The sequence below is a fragment of the Myotis nattereri genome, assembly GCF_964212035.1.
Source record: "Myotis nattereri genome assembly, chromosome: 7".
Taxonomy (NCBI): Eukaryota; Metazoa; Chordata; class Mammalia; order Chiroptera; family Vespertilionidae; genus Myotis; species Myotis nattereri.
In genome coordinates this window covers 48,213,467-48,236,118 of record NC_138082.1, presented here as the reverse complement: position 1 = coordinate 48,236,118, position 22,652 = coordinate 48,213,467, and the positions used below count along the sequence as shown (strand labels likewise).

Genomic DNA, 22,652 nt, shown 5'->3' with positions numbered 1-22,652 from the left:
GTCATGATTGTCACATCATCTGGCTTATCCTGACCAGTGCAATTATTATTGATAATGTGGCTAGTTAAATCATTTCCTATTAAATCATTTTAAATTATTTAAAAATTTAAATAATTTTTCTAAATAGCAGTTCTCAAAGTGTGGTCTGCAGACACTTAAAGATCCCTAAGACTTTTCAGGGGACCTGCAAGGTCAAAACTGGCTTCAGAATAATACTAAGATGTCATTTGCCTTTCTCACTGCATTGACATTTGCACGGATAATGCAAAAGTAACAGTGGGCAAAATTGCTGGTAATGGCACCAAACTATATCAAAAGTCATTCTTCACTGCCACATGCTTTCAGGAAGAACAAAAGTCATTTTTACTCGAGAATGCCCTTGATGAAGAAGTAAAAAAGTGTTAATTTTATTAAACCTGCATTCTTGCGTATACATTTAAAAAATATTTTGTGTGAAGAAATGGGAAATATGCATAAAGAACTGCTTCTGCGTAACAACATAAAATAGTGTCTCAAGAAAACCACGTACAGTTAGCACCTTGCATTGTGAGCTGAACTCACCGCTTTTTTCCCCATGGAATCTTGCTTTTTCTTGAACAAATGACTGGCAAACTATGGTTATTACCACTTGTGTTTTTGGTAGATATTTTCTTGAAAATGCAGAATGAACCTGTCAAGTTGTATCATAAGAACAATTACCATTATTTGTTGTCAATAATAAAACGAAGCTTTCAAAAGCAAAATATGATTTTCGGAAAGCTTGTGTTCACCAACAAGAGCTTGATAGCATCTCAGTGCTTTAAAACTTTTTCCATGAGATTGGTAAGGACATTAATTCATGTGATTTGCAAAATACTGAATAACAAAATATTTCATTGGCTCAGTGAGCCAATATTTTCCAAGTGACTAATGCATGATGCTACAAAACCATGCATGAGTTTAAGATCTATTCAAAGGTCAAGACAGAGCAAAGGATTTTATGTAACAGAATATGAAAAGTTTATTGATCTGGTTTTAAATTCCATTGCAATTAACCTTGAAGAATATCCTGCTTCTCAAGTTTTGGTACAGAATCAAAGAAGACTATCCATAACTGTCTGAAAAGCCTAGCAAGATACTTCGTTTTCAAACTGTATGGTACTGGATTTTCTTTATATACTTCAATCAAAGTGACATCAGTTATGAGAATCCAACTTTCTTGTCTTAAGCCAGACAGCAAAGGGATTTGCAATCATGTAAACAGTGCACTCTTACCATTTACTTTTAAATTTTGGAAAAATGTAGTTGTTTGAGGGAAAATATTTATGTTAATTAACAAATAATGGACTTTAAAAATAAGTGTGTTCTGACACCTTTTTAAAATTTCTCAGTTTTAATGTCTAATGTGTTAAATATTGATAGGTATCACCTACATAAACAAACTCTTTGGTATCCTCAATAATTTTTAAGAGTATAGAAGAGTCCTGAGATGAAAACATTTGAGAACTGCTCATCTATCTTATTTTTAAATCTTTCCTGAGAATATGACTCTGGGGAGTGCCTCAGATTGTATCAGCATGGCCTTCCTTTCCTTGAGGAGCTGAAATCCCACCAGCTGACACCTGATCATCCTGAGAGGGAAGGAGGAAGATGTGAATTCTCTCTGTGTAACCTCAGTGCTCCTACTTACAGACACAGGCAGGCCACTTTACCTCTTTCACAGAGCTGCAGAGTTGCTCGTCTGTGTATCCACTTGTGATTGGAGTGGTGATATTCTGCACTCAAAGCTTGGCTTTCTCCCATGGCAGGTATTCCTGACTCAGGCCTCTGTGTGTGTGTGTGTGTGTGTGTGTGTGTGTGTGTGTTTCATACTGCAGTGTCTTCAGAATGTCAGAAGGGAAGAAGAGGCAGCTCATTTTAGTAAGTTACCACCTGTCATCAAAGCATTTCAACCCAGTGCTTCGTGCAGGTGGGTAGGACAATAAAACAGTATTGTCTAGAAAAGAAATAGGTTTTGTGGGGAAACTTTATTCAAAGGCTATCTTAACTTACTCTGGCAATTACACTCCCAGGCTCCTTGCCAGGGGAGAGGCTCCTAAGCACCTTTAGAATCCACATAGTGCTGTCCGGGTGTGGGAGGGTGATTGGCAGGGACCTGAGGTGTAAAGACCCCAGGACTTCTTCTGGGCTCTGGGTCCTCAAGTGCAGATCTCAGGAGTCCCACCCTCTCTCAGGAGCTATTGGTGGGTTCCACTCAGCTTCCTGTGGGAAGTTTCCCACAAGTCATCCTAGGGGTCTTGGGAAAACACCCACTTTGGCTTATTATAGTGCTCTCTCCCTGACTTGGTGCATTCCCTCCATTTCTATCCCCATAAATATAAACAGGTCCATCACATGTCCTCCCCTTCGGCTTCCAAACAAGAAGCGCCTTTCATACTCATGGCTGATTCTGCACCTTTGCTCTGGAACCCCTTCTCTTCCTTTCTTCTAGAAGTGGACCTCGTACTTAGTCTCTCACTTACATGTGTTTTCAGAAGTGTCCTCTCTCTGTGGCCTCCTCCCCAGTCTTCCCTCTGTGTTTGCTTCTGAAAAGCAGCCTGCTGGGTTAGGAACCTGCACTCAGGGATCACGCAGAACTGCATTCAGATCTGGCTCTAGCCTGTCTCCATTATGTGACTTTGGAAAAATCATATAGCATCTCTGTGCCTCAGTTTCTGTATAAAATGGAGTTCTAGTAGTACTTGCTTTATGGGGCTGTTGTTCCGAATAAATCACAGTGTTCAACAGAACCTTTGGAGCTTGAGAATGAGCAAGCAAATCGGAGGGTAGATAGAAGTTTACCAGGTCGTCAAAGTGGAGAAAAGACGAGAAAGCACAAGCCTTCCAGCCAGAAAAACAAAACAAACAAAAAATTTGAAAAAACAAAAACAGAAAAACTGCATGGCCAGAGGCCTGCTTGGAGACAAGAAGTAACTTGAGGAGTGAATTCTATAGGTGTCATTTTTTTATGTTTGTAAAGGTGGGTGGAGAGCTCAGACGGCTGAAGGAAAAGGAGTTAGAAAAGATAAAGCTGATGATGACAATTGAGTTTCTCCTGACAACTTACAGCATCATCCCTACCTGGTTGACCAGAAGAAAAAATTTTCCATCTACAATCTCAAGCACAAAACTGAGTCCCTGATTGCCCATTGTCATTTTGCACCTCATATTTAAAGTAAATAGGAGAATTACGGCTTTTGAGTTTTGGGGATATTTCTGATTTTAGTTGAGCACACTCTGCCCCCTACTGATCATTCTGGATGTTTTCAACCTGAATGGATTTACTTGACAGCAAGAGTTGCCTTTGTCCTCAGGGATATTGGAGGGGGGAAGAGGGTGGAGAGAAAAAGGGGGAAGAAGGGAGGGAATAAGGTCTTAACTTGTGCATCACTGAAGACTGTTTTATTGAGTGTGTTTAAAATGTCTCAAAAGTGATTCTTTTAGCATTAAAAGCTGTACAAATTAGTGTGGCTGGGTCAAGAGTAATTTAAACAGAGCCCATAAAGTGTATATAAAGACCTCCAACTTCTGCGCTTATAATTGGCAGGATTTGTAGTGATGGAGAACTTCTGAAGATCCAAAGATCAATGAGAACGAAGACATGCATGTATAATTAAGAAAAACATTTACATTGAAAGCAGAATGCATTTGGAAAGGGTGCTTTTGACAGGGAGAGGAAAGCATGAAGGACGAAGGACTCCAGGGAGTTACAAATTAAGTTCTGTGCTCTGGCCAGGCACACTGGAAGGGAATTGCTGGCACTATCATACTGTTTTCTGTTGTACAAATAAAATTTTATTACATCCCCTGCCACAGTAATAAAATCAATTAAAGATTAATATTAACTAAATAATTCATAGTAGAAAAGAGATTATGAATTCTTGATTTTGAAATGGTACCATAAATGTTACACAGGAGAAAGATTGGGTAAACACTGCTTATACAGCAGTTCTTCACTCCATTTATCCAAGTTCCCAGAAGCTATAAAATAATGGCACATCTGGCAGCAGGAAAGCGCTGTTGCATCCAGACAGCTCTTGTTATAAAAGCTGATCAGGATTTTCAAATTATCTTGAAGTTGTAGTTACGATTTATCATGAGAAGTGTGATGGAGATACCTGCCAAAACTCTGTTTTTAATAGTGTGTCTGAAATTGAGAGTCACATTTTATGGGTTACTTCAGAATAGCTGTGAAAATTAAATCTCTTACATATTATTTTTTAAAATGTGTTTATATTGATTTTAGAGAGGGGCATGGAGAGGGAGAGAGGGAAACATCTATGTAAAAGAGAAACATTGATCGGCTGCCTCCTGCACTTCCCCTACTGGGGATTGAACCTGCAACCTGAGCATGTGCCCTGAGTGGGAATCAAACTGGTGACCCTTTTGATGCATGGGATGATGTTCAACCAACTGAGCCACACTGGCCAGGGCCTCTCTTACATATTCTTTATATGGAGAAAATGTGATGAAGCTAGCCATGAGACTACGCAGTTGGCACATCTCAGATAACATGACCGAGTTTCCCACAGTATGCCCTTTAATGTGGCTGTAAGGTCAGGGTCATCCAACTTTCTATAAGGGACCATATAGTAACTATTTTAAACTTGTGGGCACTATAGTTTCTATTGAAATCACTCAACTCTGCCACTGTAGCAAGAATGCTGCCATAAACAATAACTAAACAAGTGGATGTGGCAATGTTTCAATAAATCTTTCTTGACAAAAACAAATGGAGGGCCAGATTTGGCCTGGGGCCATAGTGCGCCTTTTGATGCTCTAAAGTAGAGTAACCTGGACATGCATATTTGTTGAACAGTGAGGATGTCAGATTTGAGAAGCTAGTGGAGATATTTACATCATATCAGTACATATTCTTAAAAACATTTTGATAGTAACAACAGTAAATGTAAAGTCCTTCGCCAAGTAATTTCTTGGCACTTACTGTTTTTAGAATGTTTGTATGTGACAGTTACCTCCCTCGCGGACCTAATTCTCTATATATTTAGCCCAAAAGAGGAAAAATGCAGTCTATTAGGAAAATATGTGAAAATAAATTTGACTCTAGATTTAATGTGAGTGAAGTTCTAAGCATGGACAGAATTTTAGAGAAGAGCTAATTGAATCATATCTGCCAAGGCTTCTCCACCTTATATTTGAAAAAAGGTTTCCCAAATAAATCACACTTTTTCATTCCTTTAATATTTCCCCTTAAATATTTACCCTAGTATGCATAGGCTATGCATGTTAATAAAAGTGAATTTTAGTTACAGTTTTTGAGGAGCCTTGTTATTGGAAGTAGCTTTCTTTAAATGGCACCTTTAGCCAATTCTCTTTATAGTGAGCCAAAATTCAAGGCCACTTAAAAATATAATAACTGAATAAATTGTGGGAGATTGCGGATACCCAAAGGTTTACCTTTATATACATTATGAGTACTTTTCACGACAGGCATTGATAAGAAAAAGGTGTAATTTTCCTCAAATTGCTTTCTATGGGACAAATCAGAATCAATTGATTTTTATAAATCACTCTGAGTATACTTTCATTTCTGACATTGTCTCAAGACCAGATAGATTTTTAGTCTCTTGTTTCTTTTCTTTTTAAGAGGTTATATATACATATGTATCTTTAGTTATGCATAGCCCAACGTCAAGAATCTGCTGTACTCTCATATTCCCTCAGTGGGAAAAGTATTTGTGATTATTCTTGGCATATGTAAGCTTCGTCTGAAACCCTTCCCATCTCCATCTCTGTATTTGTTCCGGAGCCTGAGCAGCCACTCTCCCCGCTCACGGTGCCAAGTTGTCCTCCAGAAGTCCACTTCCTGCACAGCCACGCCCCTCCACGAAGTTCTGGGAGTTTTACCCCCAGTTGCACAATCCCAAGTGAAGAGATAGGAATGTTATTTGTTACTCTGTTAAAAGTCATATACATTTCTATGTACTTTGAAGGCTTAAATAAGAAAACTATTCTTGAAAAAACAAATAGAAATGAGAGATTTCTATTATTGCTGCAGTTTTCATAAAATGAAATCAGCTTTAAGTTATGCTGCCGAATTTCTATTTCTTAGAGAGTTTGAAAATATGTTCAATGAATAACCTGGTACTAATGATCTGATCTCCATTTATATGAGTTAGAGTTAAAGTTTATTAATTACATTTATTAATTTTGTTAAATTCAGAAAAGCTAATGCATGACATTTGTATCTGAGAGAAACGAGTCTTCCCTTAGCCTTGCAGTTTAGAGGTATTTCATATTCTTTGCCATCCATGCACATCTAAATCAGCCATTACTTCAAATCTTCATCTTCTTATTCCCTGTTGAGAAGGTTCACCAATGTTTTTCTTTGTTGCAAAGATTATTCCCAAAACAAACTACATAAAATTATTAGTACTTTATCAAGCAAATGAGAACTTAAAGAACAAGTTTCTTGTGGTGTTATCTGTTTTGTTGAGAAATGAGTTCATTTGTGTATATAAAAACATGTACATGAAGATGAATTTCTGGTGCCTCCTGAAGACACAGTATTAATTCAAAGACTCTCTTGCAGCCTGATCATTGCAAAGGGGGCTTCATCATGTTGAAGTCAGACACATTCTTCTAGACGAGCATGTCTTAATGAGAGGGTGATCCCTCTAGCTAATATTTTATTGTGCATAACCGCCCCGCCCCCACTCCCCCCAGAGAACTGAGTTAAGGAATCTGATTTTCATTCTGATAGTTGGGAATGGAACCCAAATAGCTGGAATTTTACCTGCATCCAGGCGTTTCTGAGGTGAAAGCTACACAGAACAGGCTGAGGGATTCTGTCCTAGGTTTCCTAAATAGCATTAGGAAGTGTAGTAAGGGGGGGAAAAAAAACACTGTATTATCTTACCAGCTTCTGCTATTAATATGGATGGCTCTTTCTTGAATTTTTTTCATTTCAGATTGATTCTAATGGAGTTTGAGTCAAGACCACACCTAATTTTTTTTATCTCTCTCTGATAACTAACATATAAAACACTGGAATGAAGGCTAAGATCCGAGTAAATATTAGGCAGGAAACAAAGAAGGAGCCCTTGATGATTGCTCTGAATATGTTAAAAAACAGTATGGCCCTAACCGGTTTAGCTCAGTGGATAGAGCATCAGCCTGCGGACTCAAGGGTCCCAGGTTCGAGTTCGGTCAAGGGCATGTACCTTGGTTGCGGGCACATCCCCAGTAGGGAGTGTGCAGGGGGCAGCTGATCGATGTTTCTCTCTCATCGATGTTTCTAATTTTCTATCCCTCTCCCTTCCGCTCTGTAAAAAAAGTCAATAAAATATATTTTTTAAAAAACAAAACAGTATGGCAGAATGGCAGGAGGTTGAGGAAGCCACAGAAATAGGTCGCCAGGCCAGTCTGTTTTGAATAAAGGCTTTCGGAATCAGTCTTCAGTCTGAGGCCGACAAAAATTCCCAATCTCGCTACTAAAAATGCAGTGAAACATTATCAACTTAAAATGCTAAGGTTCCTGCAGCCATATGTGTGTCTACATATACACCAGTCGTTTTTAGCCATAACAGACATGAGGATGGGAGTTCCCCACCCTGCATTGATAAAGTCCAAATTGTGTTTAAAGACTGGTATTTGGACCAGACTGTGTCTACATAAAAAATGTGTCAGGGTGAGATGTGTGTAACACATAAAATAATGATTCCATATTCCAATGCTTTTATTAAAGATATTTCATTGTATATAATGCTTTTTTGAAACAGAAATGCAAGACAAAATTCATTATTCATGCTTTATTCATATTCATACAGATCTGACTGTATAATGAGAATTGGTCTTCTGCTATGGGCATAACTCTGAGTCTCTCAGTAATAAATGACTTTCGGAACCAGGGAAATTATATGCAGAAATCATCCTCACAAAACAAACTTTGAAAAGCAAGGCTTTTGTTTTGAGAGGGTCCTTGATATATTGCCAAGGGCTTTGTGTTATTTATTGACATTTATATCAGATATAAATCAGGAAACTTAATTATAATATGATCCTAATCATCCATAAGTGGATTGATTAAAATATAAATTTTAATCGACTTATATTTATTCATTTTAAAGTTAAATAGAAAAAATTCATCTTTTAGTGAGTCAAGAGCAGTCATTCAGGGCTGAACAATGGGAAATGTGGAAAGTATTATTCCAATTAGGTACCCAGCTGGTTAGACTTAAAATCTGTGTAATAAGCATGGGCAAATATAAGCTCACTGGACTGTTGAATTAAGCTCTGTATGTTTTCATTTAATTATGCTTAGGAAACAGTTTAAATTATCAGTTGATAGGATAGCTCCACTTTAACTGATTCATTGTTTTTGAAATAGCTATTGTCTGGTAGCTCATGGAACCTAATACATTTTGGATAACAGTCTGGAGAGAACACATGTGGGAAACACTATCAGAGCAATTTTTATTGTATGCCTAAGACATTTGGGTATTGTCAAATGATTTAGGAAAATCCTAGATAGTACCCAAACAGAGAAAATCAGATGTAGGTAAGACTGGTAAATTAAATTGACACATGATCACTCATTAAACTCAGAGCATGGTCATCATTTCTCTGTGCCAATGAGCTGGGGACTACATGTGAATGTGGTTCTGTTGAAAGGAGCATAGTGATAGGTCAGTAGGTGGCAGAAGTTTGCAAGACTCAGTCCTGCAGTTCTACTGCAGGCAGATAGAATTAACTGATGCAAGACAGATGATTCTTCCAACAGTGGTATTCACCGTCAGTGCAATATGGCTAAGCTAGCTGAAAGCAAGAGAAATAGTTGCGCTTCATTTAAAAAATTATCTGACCTGATTTAGGAAAGTCTTCGAATAACACCATTTGGTTCATTCATTTCATTATAACAGTAAGATGCTGTCGGTATATCAATTAGCCCATGGTAAAATTGGTTTTGTTACATGTTGTTTCACTTAAAGTTACAGAACCTATAAATGTCCTTAAGTGAGGGCTTACTCTACCAGTAATAAATCAGAATGTATGGTTATCAATAAATGTTTGGCAAAAAAGCAACCTCTGGACATGTTCACCAAAGTATATACGGAGCCATTTAAACATTGTGGGGTTTCTAAAACATACACATTTAATTTTATTTATCAGTTTCATTTAAAGTTTGACATTATAAATATAAAGAGACATTTTAAGAGTTCTGTATCATAAGAATTTAAACATTAAAAATACCCATAGCTTTGTAGGTTTGCGGTATTTAAATTAAAATCAAATAATTGGAAATGTTTTTTGATATGGGAACTATACAATGAAATAAATGGTTGAAGAACCTAGTAGGAGCGATATTTTATTTCTTGTGGATTATCATTTTACTTTCGTGATCTAAACAAAGACCATTGTTTGAATGTTTTAAAACCATTTAAAAATCATAGAAATTGGGCCTTTCAAACTCCAAAGTGTATGACATCAACAGTTACTGAATAGAGGATGTTTCATAATATGCTTTCCATTTTGGCTAATTTTGTATGTGTCTCTACATGAATGGTCTAGAGGGGAGTAATCCTCTTTCTCCCAGGCTTCGAGTAGATCACCATTAGAGCCAATCCTGGCACTTAAGTCCCTGAGAAGTTTAAGCTTACTCTGGGAGAAATATAGATTAAGTAAGAATAAAAATACCAATGAAAAGGAGACTATTTTTTAATTTTTATTGAATTTATTGGGATGACATTGGTTAATAAAATTATATATGTTTCAGGTGTACAATTCTATAATACAACATCTGTATATTGTATTGTGTCCAGCCCAAGTTAAGTCTTCCTCCATCACCATTTATTCTACCTTTACCTTCTTAGAGAGACTGTATTTCTAAGCAACAGAAATTTCCTATCACAAGAAACCATGTCCAGACGGTCAGGAGCTATATCAGTATCCGAGAAAGATGATCTTTTCACATGGGCCAAGAAGTAGCTCCTTTGAAGTTTACCAAAATAAGGATGACCACTATTCCATTATTTTTGTTAAATTTTTAATAACTATAGACAGATGCTGGTAAAAATTCAGAGTCTTTTTGTAGGATCCATCAGAGAAGCCAATATGTTGTCATTCTCATTTTAATATCCCACTGAGCATATCCCAGAAGAAGGATGCAGAAGTAGTCAGAGAAGTGGTCCATTTGGACCTGCACTGCTACCCAAAAGATTTTCCTAAAATCCTAACGTGGCTTTGTTTTGTTTTTCCTTCCCCAAGGACTTCGGCATTATGTTCCTGCATCACCTGGTGTCTATTTTCTTGATTACCTTTTCATATGTCAACAACATGGCCCGAATAGGGACCCTGGTTCTCTGTCTTCATGATTCAGCAGATGCTCTTCTGGAGGTAAAAGTTTATTTCATCTTTGAGATTACAAAATCTACAATTCAGGAAGTCCTAAAATCATCACTTCTTCTATGTTGTGCTAGATGGTGCTGGGGACAAAAGTATATGACTGCGTTGAATCTGTGGGGTATTGCTTTGTAGGTGAAATTGGTAAATGTGAGACTTTAAATTAGCTTATAAATTTTTGTATTAAAAATCTTTATCATGTTGACATTCTTTATTAATGGGATAATGAACACCTTCACTATTCCACACTTAAGAAATGAATGTTTTACATTAAGAAAATTATTTCTTGTGCCCTAGCTGGTTTGGCTCAGTGGAGAATGTCAGCCTGAGGACTGAAGGGCTCTAGGGCTGATTCTGCTCAAGGGCACATGCCTGGGTTGTGAGCTGATCCCCAGTAGGGGGTGTGCAGGAGGCAGCCCATCAATGATTCTCTCTCATCATTGATATTTCTGCCTCTCTCTCCCTCTCCCTTCCTCTCTGAAATCAATAAAAATATATTTTTTAAAAAAGGAAAAAAATTATTACTTGAATAAATTTTATTTCTTGTGTTATAAGTTTCACACTAATTTCTCCAGAAAGTGTATATAATTCAGTTTGGTTATTAATGGAAGTTGTTTTTTACAGCAAAAAGTGTGTACAAATTGCAAAGAATATGTAAAAAAATTGTTTTTTGTGCATATAAGTATAAAAAGTATCTGAAGATATATTGGTTGCACTTTGGTTAACTTTCTAAACCATTATCACTTAGAGTTATTAAAGTAGCAACAAAAGAAAAAAATGTTTCTAGCATATGTCAAAATAAGAAATCTCCAGCAAAATTTTTATGTAGTATTTACTCTTAATTACATACTCAGTAATGTTATATAATTAAATAAAAGTTTTTTCTATAGTAATGAATTTATGTAACTTGTCAAAAATAACCTACCAGTGTACAAATTCCATGTAGAAGTTGGTCTTAGAATCTGTATTTTGATTTTTTATTCCTCTTGGCCCAAAGTTCTCCTTTAAAGCATTTACTATCACTGTGAATGTAGAATAAAGGTGCCCTCAAATAATGATTTGTTATTGCATTATAAGCAGAAATTTCCCACACCATAAATTGAATTTATAAAGGCAGTCAATCAAGGTTTGAAGTATATATAGCATTTTATTAAAAACTTGGTACCTATAAGTTTATGAAATAGAAAAATGGTCCTAATGGGTTAGGTTATGTCACAGGATAGTTTGGCAGTAAGATTTTTAAGCACTTCAAGCTGGGCTCTATACCACATATTTCTTAAAAGAGAAATATAATTAGTATAAAGACAATCCCTTGAAAATGAGTTACTATTTGGTTAAATCCTAAGTATGCTTGAGAGTAGAAATTTATGCAGCACTGCACAGTTTTGAAATCAATCCTATACAATCTGCCTACTTTAATCTCTGTGAAAATGGCTGGCATGATGCTTGGCAGAGCCCCGGTTCAGAAAATATTGATTGAGTCATCTTGTACCACTTCAATCTAGAAAAGAAAAATAATCCAGAAATCCCAGCCATGTGGGTAAAAGCAATGTTCTTCATCACCTGGATCCTCTTTTATATTATAAAATAATGCTCAAGTATATCCAAATAATGAGATATGTTGACTGCCAACTCTTTGAGGTGGGACCTATGGCCTAGACTTGTCCAAAAAATTGATACTTAATGCTTTTTTATTGAATACTGGTATCTACACTAATAAAAGAGAAACATGGTAATTGGCGTACGACCGCTACCCTTTTCATTGGCTAATCAGCAAGATATGCAAATTAACTGTCAGCCAAGATGGCAGCCGGCAGCCAGGCAGCTTGAAACTAACATAAGGCTTGCTTGCCTCAGGGACGGAGGATCGTTGGAGGAAACCAACGTTCCCCGCCTGTGGCTGCAGGCCTCTGAGCGGGCAGTTTAAGAAACATTGTAACAAATACCGCCAGACTTCAGCCAGCAGATTCGCAACATTGTAAGCAAAGGCCAGAAACCTACTTTCAGCCATGGAGGCCTAAGAGCTGGAGCCAAGCCTCAAGGTAAAGCTGGCCCAAAATAAAAAAAGAAAAAAAGAAAAAAAGGAGCGGTTGGGAACTTCAGTCACTCCCAGCCTGAAAACAGCCCTCAGCCCCTCACCCAGACTGGCCAGGCACCCCAGTGGGGACCCCCATCCTGATCCAGGACACCCTTCAGGGCAAATCAGCCGGCCCCACCCATGCACCAGGCCTCTACCCTATATAGTAAAAGGGTAATATGCCTCCTGGCACCGGGATCAGCGTGACGGGGCAGCGCCGAAACCCCCTGATCCCCCTGCAGCTCTGTGTGTGACAGGGGGCGGGGCCCCAACCTCTGAACAGCCCTGCTCTGTGTGTGATGGGGTAGAGCCATAACCTCCCCATCGGCCCTGCCCTGAATGTGAGAGTGGCGGCACCCCAAACCCCTGATCGGCCCTGCTCTGTGGGTGATAGAGGGCGGTGCCCCAACCCCCTGATTGGCCCTGCTCTATGCGTGACGGGGTGGCGCCTCAACCTCCCCATCGACCCTGCCTTGAGTGTGACAGGGATGGTGCCCCAACCCCCCAATCGGCCCTACCCTGAGCGTGACTGAGGGTGGCATCACAACTTCCCAATCTGCCCCGCTCTGTGCATGACGGGGCAGCGCCCCAACTCCCCAATCGGCCCTGCTCTGAGCCCAACCAGGGGCTGCACCTAGGGATTGGGCCTGCCCTCTGCCACCCGGGAGCAGGCCTAAGCCAGCAGGTCGTTATCTCCCGAGGGGTCCCAGACTGCGAGAGAGCACAGGCTGGGCTGAGGGACCCCCCCCCCCCCGAGTGCACAAATTTTTGTGCACCAGGCCTCTAGTATGAATATAAAAGAACAACTACCCAGAGGAGATAGAAGATGCCTTTTCTCAATATAATTTGTGGTCTCATACCCAAAGTATTCATGAAATTAAAAGCTTCCACTGAGCTAATTGGCATTAACCTTTAGGAATATAATTCTCTCATAGCTTTGTGTTTTACTTAAAGCTATTAAATTATAGCTTCTGTCAACAATCTTTTCAAGTTTGACTCAGCTAATTTAATTTAACTTTCCAAAAAGTGGGAAATAATTCAGAAGACTTCAATTTATAACCCTGTAGGGGAACATGCTTATGAATTCTTGGTGAAAATGTAAAAAGAGGTGATCAAGCAAAATTATATTTTCAGTGTCATCTGTTTTTTACTTAGAATCATCTGTAAATAGTAGATGGTAGAGAAAGGGATATGATTTCTTCCCTAGACTAATTTATAATATAAAAAGTGATCACTTAAATCACTATCATAAATATTAGAGTACTTCTTACAGACACGTGCAACATTAGTGACTTCCATCCAGAAGATGACTCATTAATGTAACATTGAAAATTATACCTAAATGGATTCATTGAAAAAACATGATCTTGACGCATTCTCCATTTCTAAATTTTTTTAGAATAAGCCAAGAAACTATCTCCCCAGAATACTCTTTATGCCTATTTAAAGAAAACCTATAATTCTAATGAGAAAGGAGAAAATATACAGGAAGGCTTCATATATACTGTATAAATTTTGCCTCAGTGTTTGGGACTCATTGAAGGTTTAAAGAATTATATTACACTTTCTATTTTGACCTGTTATGCAAAATTCTTGTTCTGGTGTGTTTGGCTTGCTAATATCATCTATAATGCAAGAATTTTCTCATTTTCCTGTTTTTCTGAAATCAACCATATAATTGAATTTTTCAGGTTGCTGAATATTTGATTCAATCTGTGACAGTCAGTAGTTCTACTTAGAGCTAATGCTGCATTTCACTTGACTTATGGGTAATTTATAAATACTGATGCATGATGCATGACGTTGCAAAGCAGCAGGCAGTTTCATGCATCTGATAAGTTATACCTTATAGGAGACTCATGCATATTGAAAGAAGCTTTTTATTATCAATTTGACTAAATTAATGTCATATTTCTTCTTTCCATAGGCTGCCAAAATGGCAAATTATGCCAAATTTCAGAAAATGTGTGATATCCTGTTTGTTATGTTCGCCATGGTTTTCATCACCACGCGACTGGGTATATTTCCTCTCTGGTGAGTGTGCCAGTCTTCTTTCTAATAGAGCTACCGTTCCAGATAGGCTTTATGCATCATTTGCCTTGGGAATTGACACCAAATACTTAGTAAGGAGTAACATTATAATAACTATGTATGGTGTCATCTGGGTATTAGACTTACTGGGGGGATCACTCCGTAAGTTACATAAATGTCTAATCACGATGTTGTACATATGAAAGTAATATAATGTTGTATGTCCACTGTAATTGAAAAAAACTTAAATTAGAAGGACATGAATAATACTATTTGGGGGGAAAGTGAGAGAGGAACTCCAGAAACAGCTTGGTTTCTTCTTCCCGAAGAGGGTTTCACTCTCTACTAACATTTCCCACAGGATAGTGAGAAAAAGATGTGGCTACGTAGGTTCTGAAGCCACTGGAAGCTATCATGTTGGGGTCCAGTTTAGAATATGATTCAAAAACCCTAAACATGAAAGTTGGACTTAATAAAGGGAATGTGGTGTTGCAACCAACCTAGGCATCCATCAAGGCTTCTCCTCTATCAGGGATTCACAAAGGGTGTCCCTGGACTGACAGCAACAGCATCACCGGGGAACTTGTTAGAATTGCAACTTATTGGGCCCCAACCTGCGACCGACTGAATCACAGACTCTGAGTGTGGGGCCTGGCAACCTGTGTCTTCACAAGCCTTCCTGCTGGTTCTGCTCCACATTGAAGTTTGAGAACCACTGTCTTGTATAATTCTCTCATCAGCTGTGTGTATAGCAAAAGCAGATGGAAGGAATAACCTAAAGCGAATCCCTAGAACTCGCTATGGCTAGATTTGTTTTGTTTTGTTAAGAGCTAAGAAAACAATATGACCGAAATTGATGGAATTTGACAATCTTTCCTATAGAAAATAGATTTACCATCATTAATCATTTTTTGGAAGGCTATTAACTCAAACTAGAAAAACAATGAGACTTCCACATCACTTAAAGTCTACTATTGCTGGCAGGGTTTTTTTTCTCCATTTTTAGAAATTGATTTGAACGGAAAATTAAAGCAATGGAAATGGGGGAAAGCTGGGAAATGAAGGCATGCAATGATACCTTACTTTCCAACCCCAATAGAAAAATAAATGGGGCTTTTCAGTGAGTAACATCTATCACTGGGGTTCCATACACAAATTAATCACACACACACACACACACACACACACACACACACACACACACACTTTCTTCCTTGAGGCTGGCGGCCCTTTTGGTCATGCTTGTTGGGAAAATCATTTCCAAGAAGCAGTGTATAGTCCAATAGGCATTTATAGTTTTATACGGTTGTAAGAAGGAAACATTCAAGTAATTTTGAATATAATGTGTCTGTAATTATTTCTGGATCAGGGATCTTTCAAGATTACTAGCAGAACTAGTGGTAAGAGTTTTAGTAGAAGAAATTCGAGCAAAATCCAGGAATTATTTCTCAAAGAATGTTAGGGAGCTTTTCCTACTTTGTATTTCTGAGAAACCTGAGTTTTAAAAAAATAAGCTTCTCTCTCAAGTACTTCGATTTATTTATTTTCCTTTAAGGGTAGAATTAAAATTGCGATGTACCTCTTCTCCTTTCCAGGAGTTAATGTGCGAAAAAGCTCTTCAGGTTTAGACAGTAATGAGTTACCTAGAGCATAGACCCCAGAATATAGAAATAATGTAATACTACTAATAAGATGCCTCCTGGGTAATGTCCTGTTATAATGACATAAACTAGCTCCTTAGAAAAATCCTTGTAACCAAACACAGAATAAGAGCTTATATTGCAGATGCTATAGGGCATTTGCTACCATCCCCCTTATTGCAGCCAAGATTTTCAAAAGGCACCTTGAGAAGAGAAATATTTCCTTGTTTGTGATATAAGAAATAATGTATATACCTGCTGTCATCTGGGAATAAACTTCTTTTCAGATACTCTGGTAAATATGTTAGTGCTTAAATGACCTTTGTTTTGACCCTGTTTCAATTTCTGTACCAAAGTGTAATGGGTACTTTTAGTATTTAAGATTGTAACGTGAATGACAATATATAGTGTTTTAAATATTTTCGTTAATATTGTGAAATTATTCAAAAGTTCCTTTCAGATTAGGGAATCTTACAATTGGGATGGACTCTATGGTTTACTGGCTCCATGTTCTTCTCTCACTCCCTCTTCCCAGGTTAGGAATCTTTCTATCAATTTTCCTGATCAAAAGTATTGTTTTAGAGGCCAAGGGAGAAATAGTTTTTATATGAAACAGAAACTTGGGTCCTTATAACTTCTAAGCTAGAGGCTCTTACTCTTGGTTAGAACTCCCTGAAATTGTATGAAAAACGTGTGTGTGTGTGTGTGTGTGTGTGTGAGAGAGAGAGAGAGAGAGAGAGAGAGAGAGAGATTTTTTTCCTGGGGGAGGGGTATGGCTTTATCAGATTCTCAGAGAGATCTGTGGCTCCTGCCCTCCTTAAAAACGTGCCTTTCAGAAAACAGACTAAATATACCCTACCACTTCTAGCTGGAAACTCTTTAAGAATGTGAAGATTTCTAGTATGTCATCTGTAAGCTTTCTCTTCACTAGAAAGCATATTTAATTCCTTCTATTATCCCTGCTTGTCATTCTCTTTGGTTTGATTCTCAGAATTCCTCTTGTTATAATGTTCCAAATGTGAACTGGCTGGTTCAAAATATAATAAACCAGGCTTTATTTATAACTGCATTTCTTCCCGTGCAGCTTGCCATTGCATCAGCTTTAATAAGCAGCTTTCACGGTGTACCAGCGATGACCTGATAAACATCGGAGCTGCCTCATCCTAAATTTACTAGGTCTTCCTTGTCCTAAATTTATTTCATTTTTATGTATTTTTATTTCTAATTATGGTTTATTTGTATACTTAATTGTACAAACTAATTTCTTCCTGTTAGATTTCATCATGCTGTTTTCCAATACTCTATTCCTAGAACCCCTAATATGAGGGTCTTCTGAACTATATCCAGTGCTATATTTATTCCTTCCACCTTTATGCTACTTGCATGTATGCCTTTCATGCTTCCCCCAACTCATTGAAGAAAAAAGTTGCCTCAGATGAACTCCTGATACACTCCTGAAGAATTTCTTTAGGCTGGCCTCAATTTCTCAACCACTAGTCTTTCTTTATGATTTTTCTACTTATTAACATCTTAAAACTGCTGTCATCATGCCTGCTATTTCTCCACATTTCTAAGGTGTAATAAAAGACTTATGGCCCTGGCCAGTATGGCTCAGTTGGTTGGGCGTCATCCTGTATACCAAAAGGTTGCCGGCTCAGTCCCCGTAGGTGGCATGCAGGAGGTAGCAAATTGATGTTATATTCTCACATCAATCTTTCTCTCTCTCTATCTCTCCCTTGCCCTTCCCCTCTCTATATTTTATAAAAGACTTACAAAAGTAAGGTCTTATAAAAGTCAAGATTTGCTCTGTGTTTAAGACATCCTCTGCACATGTAGAGGAAGGGTGAAAAAGAATAGGGGGCCCATCTGGCATGACTTAATCTTAGGGGACCATTGTTGGCTCCTGGCTCTTTATTTTGTAACTATGGGTGGGCTCCAGCCAGCCTGCCCCAAAGAGGGCTGATCAGGGTCGGGCCAGATGAGGGGAGGGGCCACAGGCAGTTGGCAGGCCTGCCCTGCCCCCCAATTGGGATGGGGGAGGCCAATTGGGGGTGGGGCTGGCCAGAGGGAGGGGCTGCAGGCTGATCAGGGTGGGGGATTACTAGGGGCAGGGCCAGCCAGGCTGGTTGGCCAGCCGCAGTGGGCATCTTAGCAACCAGTCATTCTGGGCGTTCCGGCATTCCGGTCACTGGCTTTTTATATATATAGATACTCACCCTCATGTGTTTGATTATTCATCTGCAACACTGCGCTTGCCAGTCTAAAACTTCCAGTCTTTGCATTTTCCAGGTTGTGTAGGTGTGGACTGTGAACCTTCCCATTTACTACCATTTTTTAATGTACTTAGTGAATTTATTGGGCACTTATGGTGTAGCCAGTACTGGGCGGGGTGCTGAAAGTTCAGTCAGACAATAGGGCTTCCCTTGGAGCACTTGGAGCTGAATCCCTCCAGGTCCCCTCAGTATTCTAGTTTATAATTTTGGGGACCTAGAGATTATTCGTTTTTTGTGGCCATTTACTGGAGATAAATAATATAAATGGATTGCAATATTCAGTAGTTTGGTTGAGGTATACTAAGGAGTTCTGCCAGCTAATAACGCATAATAGATAGAGTGCCTATGTGTGAAATAGTCACTGGCTACCGGAGGGAAAGTGCTGGAGGTCGATTGGACTGAAGTTCTAACAAGCATTTCATAGACTTATTTCTCCTTCAGGTATTTTGCTTCTTTTGGAAGAAGAAGCTAAATTATTCCCTGTGCTATCTACTTCTTTCCGTTTTCAGTCCATTCACTTTGGAATCAGCAGCAGTACCTTCCATATTCCTCCTGACTGTGTTTGTGTTCCCACGTGAGCCGTCAGAATCCTTGCTAATTCATGGGTTTAATGATACTTGTTTCATTCTCTGTTGCATCTTTGGTTCATTTGTGTTATTGCCTCACAAAGACATACATGTGAGTGCCCTTTCAGAACCGTGCACTGCCCAGACTCTCTTTTGGTTACAGTACGTCCTTCTAGAACAGTACTGTCCAATAGGAATATAATTCAGATTTCATAGTAATTTTAAATTTTCTAGTGGCCACATTAAAAAATAAAAATGTGACATCCATTTAAGTGTTTCATTTAATTCAGTATATCCAAAGTAATATTTTAACATGTAATCCATATTAAAATGGAGATACTTGTATTATTTTATTACATAATGAATCTTCAAAATTGGGTATGTGTTTCACTTACTGCATCTATTCAAAGGCATTTTAGCCTTTACATTGTAGTTGGACAATCAGTGATTTGATCCTTTTTGACAGTAAGCTTATCCATCATTGTAAACTGTTACCATTTTCATTGATCTGCATATCTTTCGTCAACTCCCTCTGTGTGTAAGCCCTAAAGTTCCTAACAATTTTCCATATTTTATGAAACTGTGGTTTCTATTGGCATAGAGTAGATTATACTCAATCTCATTATAGCATCTGTCACAATGCCTTGCTCACAATGGCTACTCAATAATACCTGTTGAGTGAATTAGGTACTTTTTATTCTAAATGGTCTGACATCTGTTTTCTTAGTTGAGCTCCTTAAATCATTGTGAAGTGAATAGGTGTATTTTCTCCCTTATTAAACAGAGAAGACTGATTCATTTAGTCAGTGATTTACCTAGTTTCTCTGGACTCTGGTCTCCTGCCATTGGTTCAATTCAGAAAGTACTTACTAAGTTCCAGTTGTTCTTCCTACAATATAATATTATTTTCATTAAGAGCTAGCTCCCCCCCCCCCCCACACACACACACACACGAAAGAGGTGGGCCACAAAGTTACCTATGAAATATATTTTTTAGTAGTTGTTACATAAAGGGTCATTTTTAAATGATTGTCCTTATTATTCTGCCCCAGATGAAGATGTAAGCATTGTTATCTCTTGGCCATACATTAGAATCTGGTAACAAAAAAGGCAAATCCACAAAAATCTTGAAAAGGAGCATTGTGTAGTCAATAGAAAGACTGCTTGCTTTGAGCCATAGTTCTCCCCTTCACTGTGTGTCTAAAGACCAGGTATATAACTTTTCTGCATCCATGTCCTAATCAGAAAAATAATAATAATAGCAAATGCTCCACCTATCAACCAGGAAATGTTAAGGATCAAATGAAATATTGTTTGTAGCAATAATCTATAAATACCTTATAAATATTAAGCACTTAAAAATAAGTTGTTAAAGATGGAAATCTCCATTGTGGTCATATATTCAAAAATTTTTATTATATTTTATAACCTCCAATTACTCTAGATTAATGAACCATAACCATAGGTATTTTGAAATAAAACTGTCTCTCCAATTAAGAGACTCAAAACAATTTTGTTTTAGTTACTTCTGTTCTTAGCCCTCAGTGAGCATACACAAGGCTGCATTATTCTCTCAATTTCTAAGTGACCATACCTATCCTGAGCCACCACAAATAACCAGTACTCTCATAGACTCTCATAGCGTTTTATAAAATGCAGGTAGGCTAGTTCTTTGCTATAAATCACAGACTCACAAGCTATTAGCAGCCAAGAGTGGGCATACCACAGTTGTCAGAACCTCTTCTTATGGCCCCATGATGACTTTCATATCCCCATTCATGTCCCACCAGTGCCAGCCCCTGAGCTAGAGGAAAGTTAGTCAGATATATACCTTAAATGGTATGCAGCAATTCAGACAGAAGCATGAGACTTCCTAGAATGTTTCTGTTGATATCTGTTCTGCAAAATAGGGGAATTACTTGCTGATTTGTAAGGTTTCTGCAATTAAATGAAAAAAATTATAGAGGGTTCTTGATCGCTTTTTACCATTCTCCATAATAAGATTTGAAATTCATATCAATGCATATGGGAATATCATCTTCTTCTCTGATTATTTTTCAAAATATATTTTGTCACAGTAGTGTGGCTATTATATGCTTTTCTGAATATCTGGTAAGATTAGTAGGGATAGAACCAAAACCTTTAGGTGTATGGGATGATGCTCCAATCAGCCGAGCCCCCAACTCAGGGCACCAGCTGGGTCTTTATAGAAGTCTGTCAACTCCTGAGCTAGGCCATTAAAAATGAGTTTGATGAGTCGTCAATGGAGTGATCTGTTTTAAAAACATCTGAGTATTGTAATAAAGTCTAATGCCAGGGTCAGAGGTTTGAAAACTGTTTATTTGATGAAGAGCCTCACTTATTTGAAAGTGATGCTTTATGGGAAATACTCTAACAGATGAAGAACCCATGTCAGCTCTCTTCCATTTGCTTATGCTTTATAAAGCACAGTTGTATACCAGCATTCATCCCCATCTCCCTGAGTGTGAACTTGCCTCTCCATACAAAGCCTCCTTTCAACAGTCCTGAGCTCAGCCTGGGCCCACCTTCTGCCTTCCCAGTCTGGATCAGTGCCTGAGCCATCCCAGAAACCCTTCCTGCAGAACCCCAGTGTGCACCTGGCTGTGTCCTTTCATTCTCAGAGCTTCATCTATGCCATTTCTGGGATGGCAGTATAGGCAAGGAGATAGAACCTCAGCATCACCAGCAACCCTGGGAGTCACCCTGTTCCTTATGGGGATAGAGCTTATCATGTATTATTATTTAACCTTTTATATCTTTAGGACAAGGGAGCAAACAATCTGCAAATTACTCAGAGGCAAGGAGCCGCATTTTTTTTTTTTTGAGCCACTTGTTCTTTATAGATCTCTTAAGTGCACTTCACTGTGAGTCTGCTATGTGTCAGGCACAGTGTGGATGTTAGGGATGTAGATATTGATTAGGTTGTGAGCCCAGGAATATCCAGCACTTCATCAAAAAATATTTGTCACATGAATGAATGAAATTTTAGAATCTCCCATGCACTTTGGCATAGTCACGGCTGAGATTGCAGCCCACGTGTGTCCTTCCTTATGCCATAGAATAGGCCAACGATGACGTGACTCAGTAGCTTTCAAAAGCAGGAGCATTCCAGCTACTAAATCATTTTGCTCAGGTAGAATTTATAGAAATAGAATTGTGCAATTGTTTCATAAATGCTGCCTTTTTCCTCAGATAACAACACAGAAATACTTAATTTAAAATGCTAAATGTCAATGATTTGGAAATACAGGAAGTAAATATCTACACTAATAAAAGAGAAACATGAAAATTAACTATCACTCCGCCACTCCGCTACACCCACCAGCCAATCAGAGCAACTATGAAAATTAACCCAACAAAGATGGTGGTTAATTTGCATATGGAGGTGCGGAGCAAAGACTGAAGACGACTTAAGATGGCAGTGGCCAGGGAGCTGGAGCAAGCAGGAGGCTTGAGTTGCTCCCAGCGACGGAGGAAGACAAGCTTCCAGCCCACCCTGGGCTCTGCTCAAGGAGTAGCTGGGGGCCTGGGTCGCCGGGGGAAACCCAGGCTTCCAGTCCACCCTGGGCTCTGCTGGAGGAGCTGGGGTGGGGGTAAGGGGGGGCTGGGAGCAGCTGGAGCGGAGAAGCCAAGCCTTGCTGCTGCGGCTGGACCAAAGGCCTGG

At 38.6% G+C, this 22,652-nt stretch overlaps 1 protein-coding gene across 2 annotated transcripts in view; it reads left to right on the top strand.

Moving 5' to 3' along the window:
- Window positions 1-22,652, top strand: part of CERS6 (ceramide synthase 6) — a 260,066-nt gene that overhangs the window by 203,006 nt on the left and 34,408 nt on the right. For both annotated transcript variants that reach the window (XM_081096278.1, XM_081096277.1), the window contains exons 7-8: window positions 10,246-10,374; window positions 14,385-14,491. In XM_081096278.1, the coding sequence (XP_080952404.1) occupies window positions 10,246-10,374; window positions 14,385-14,491 (236 nt within the window). The remainder of the gene's footprint in view (window positions 1-10,245; window positions 10,375-14,384; window positions 14,492-22,652) is intronic.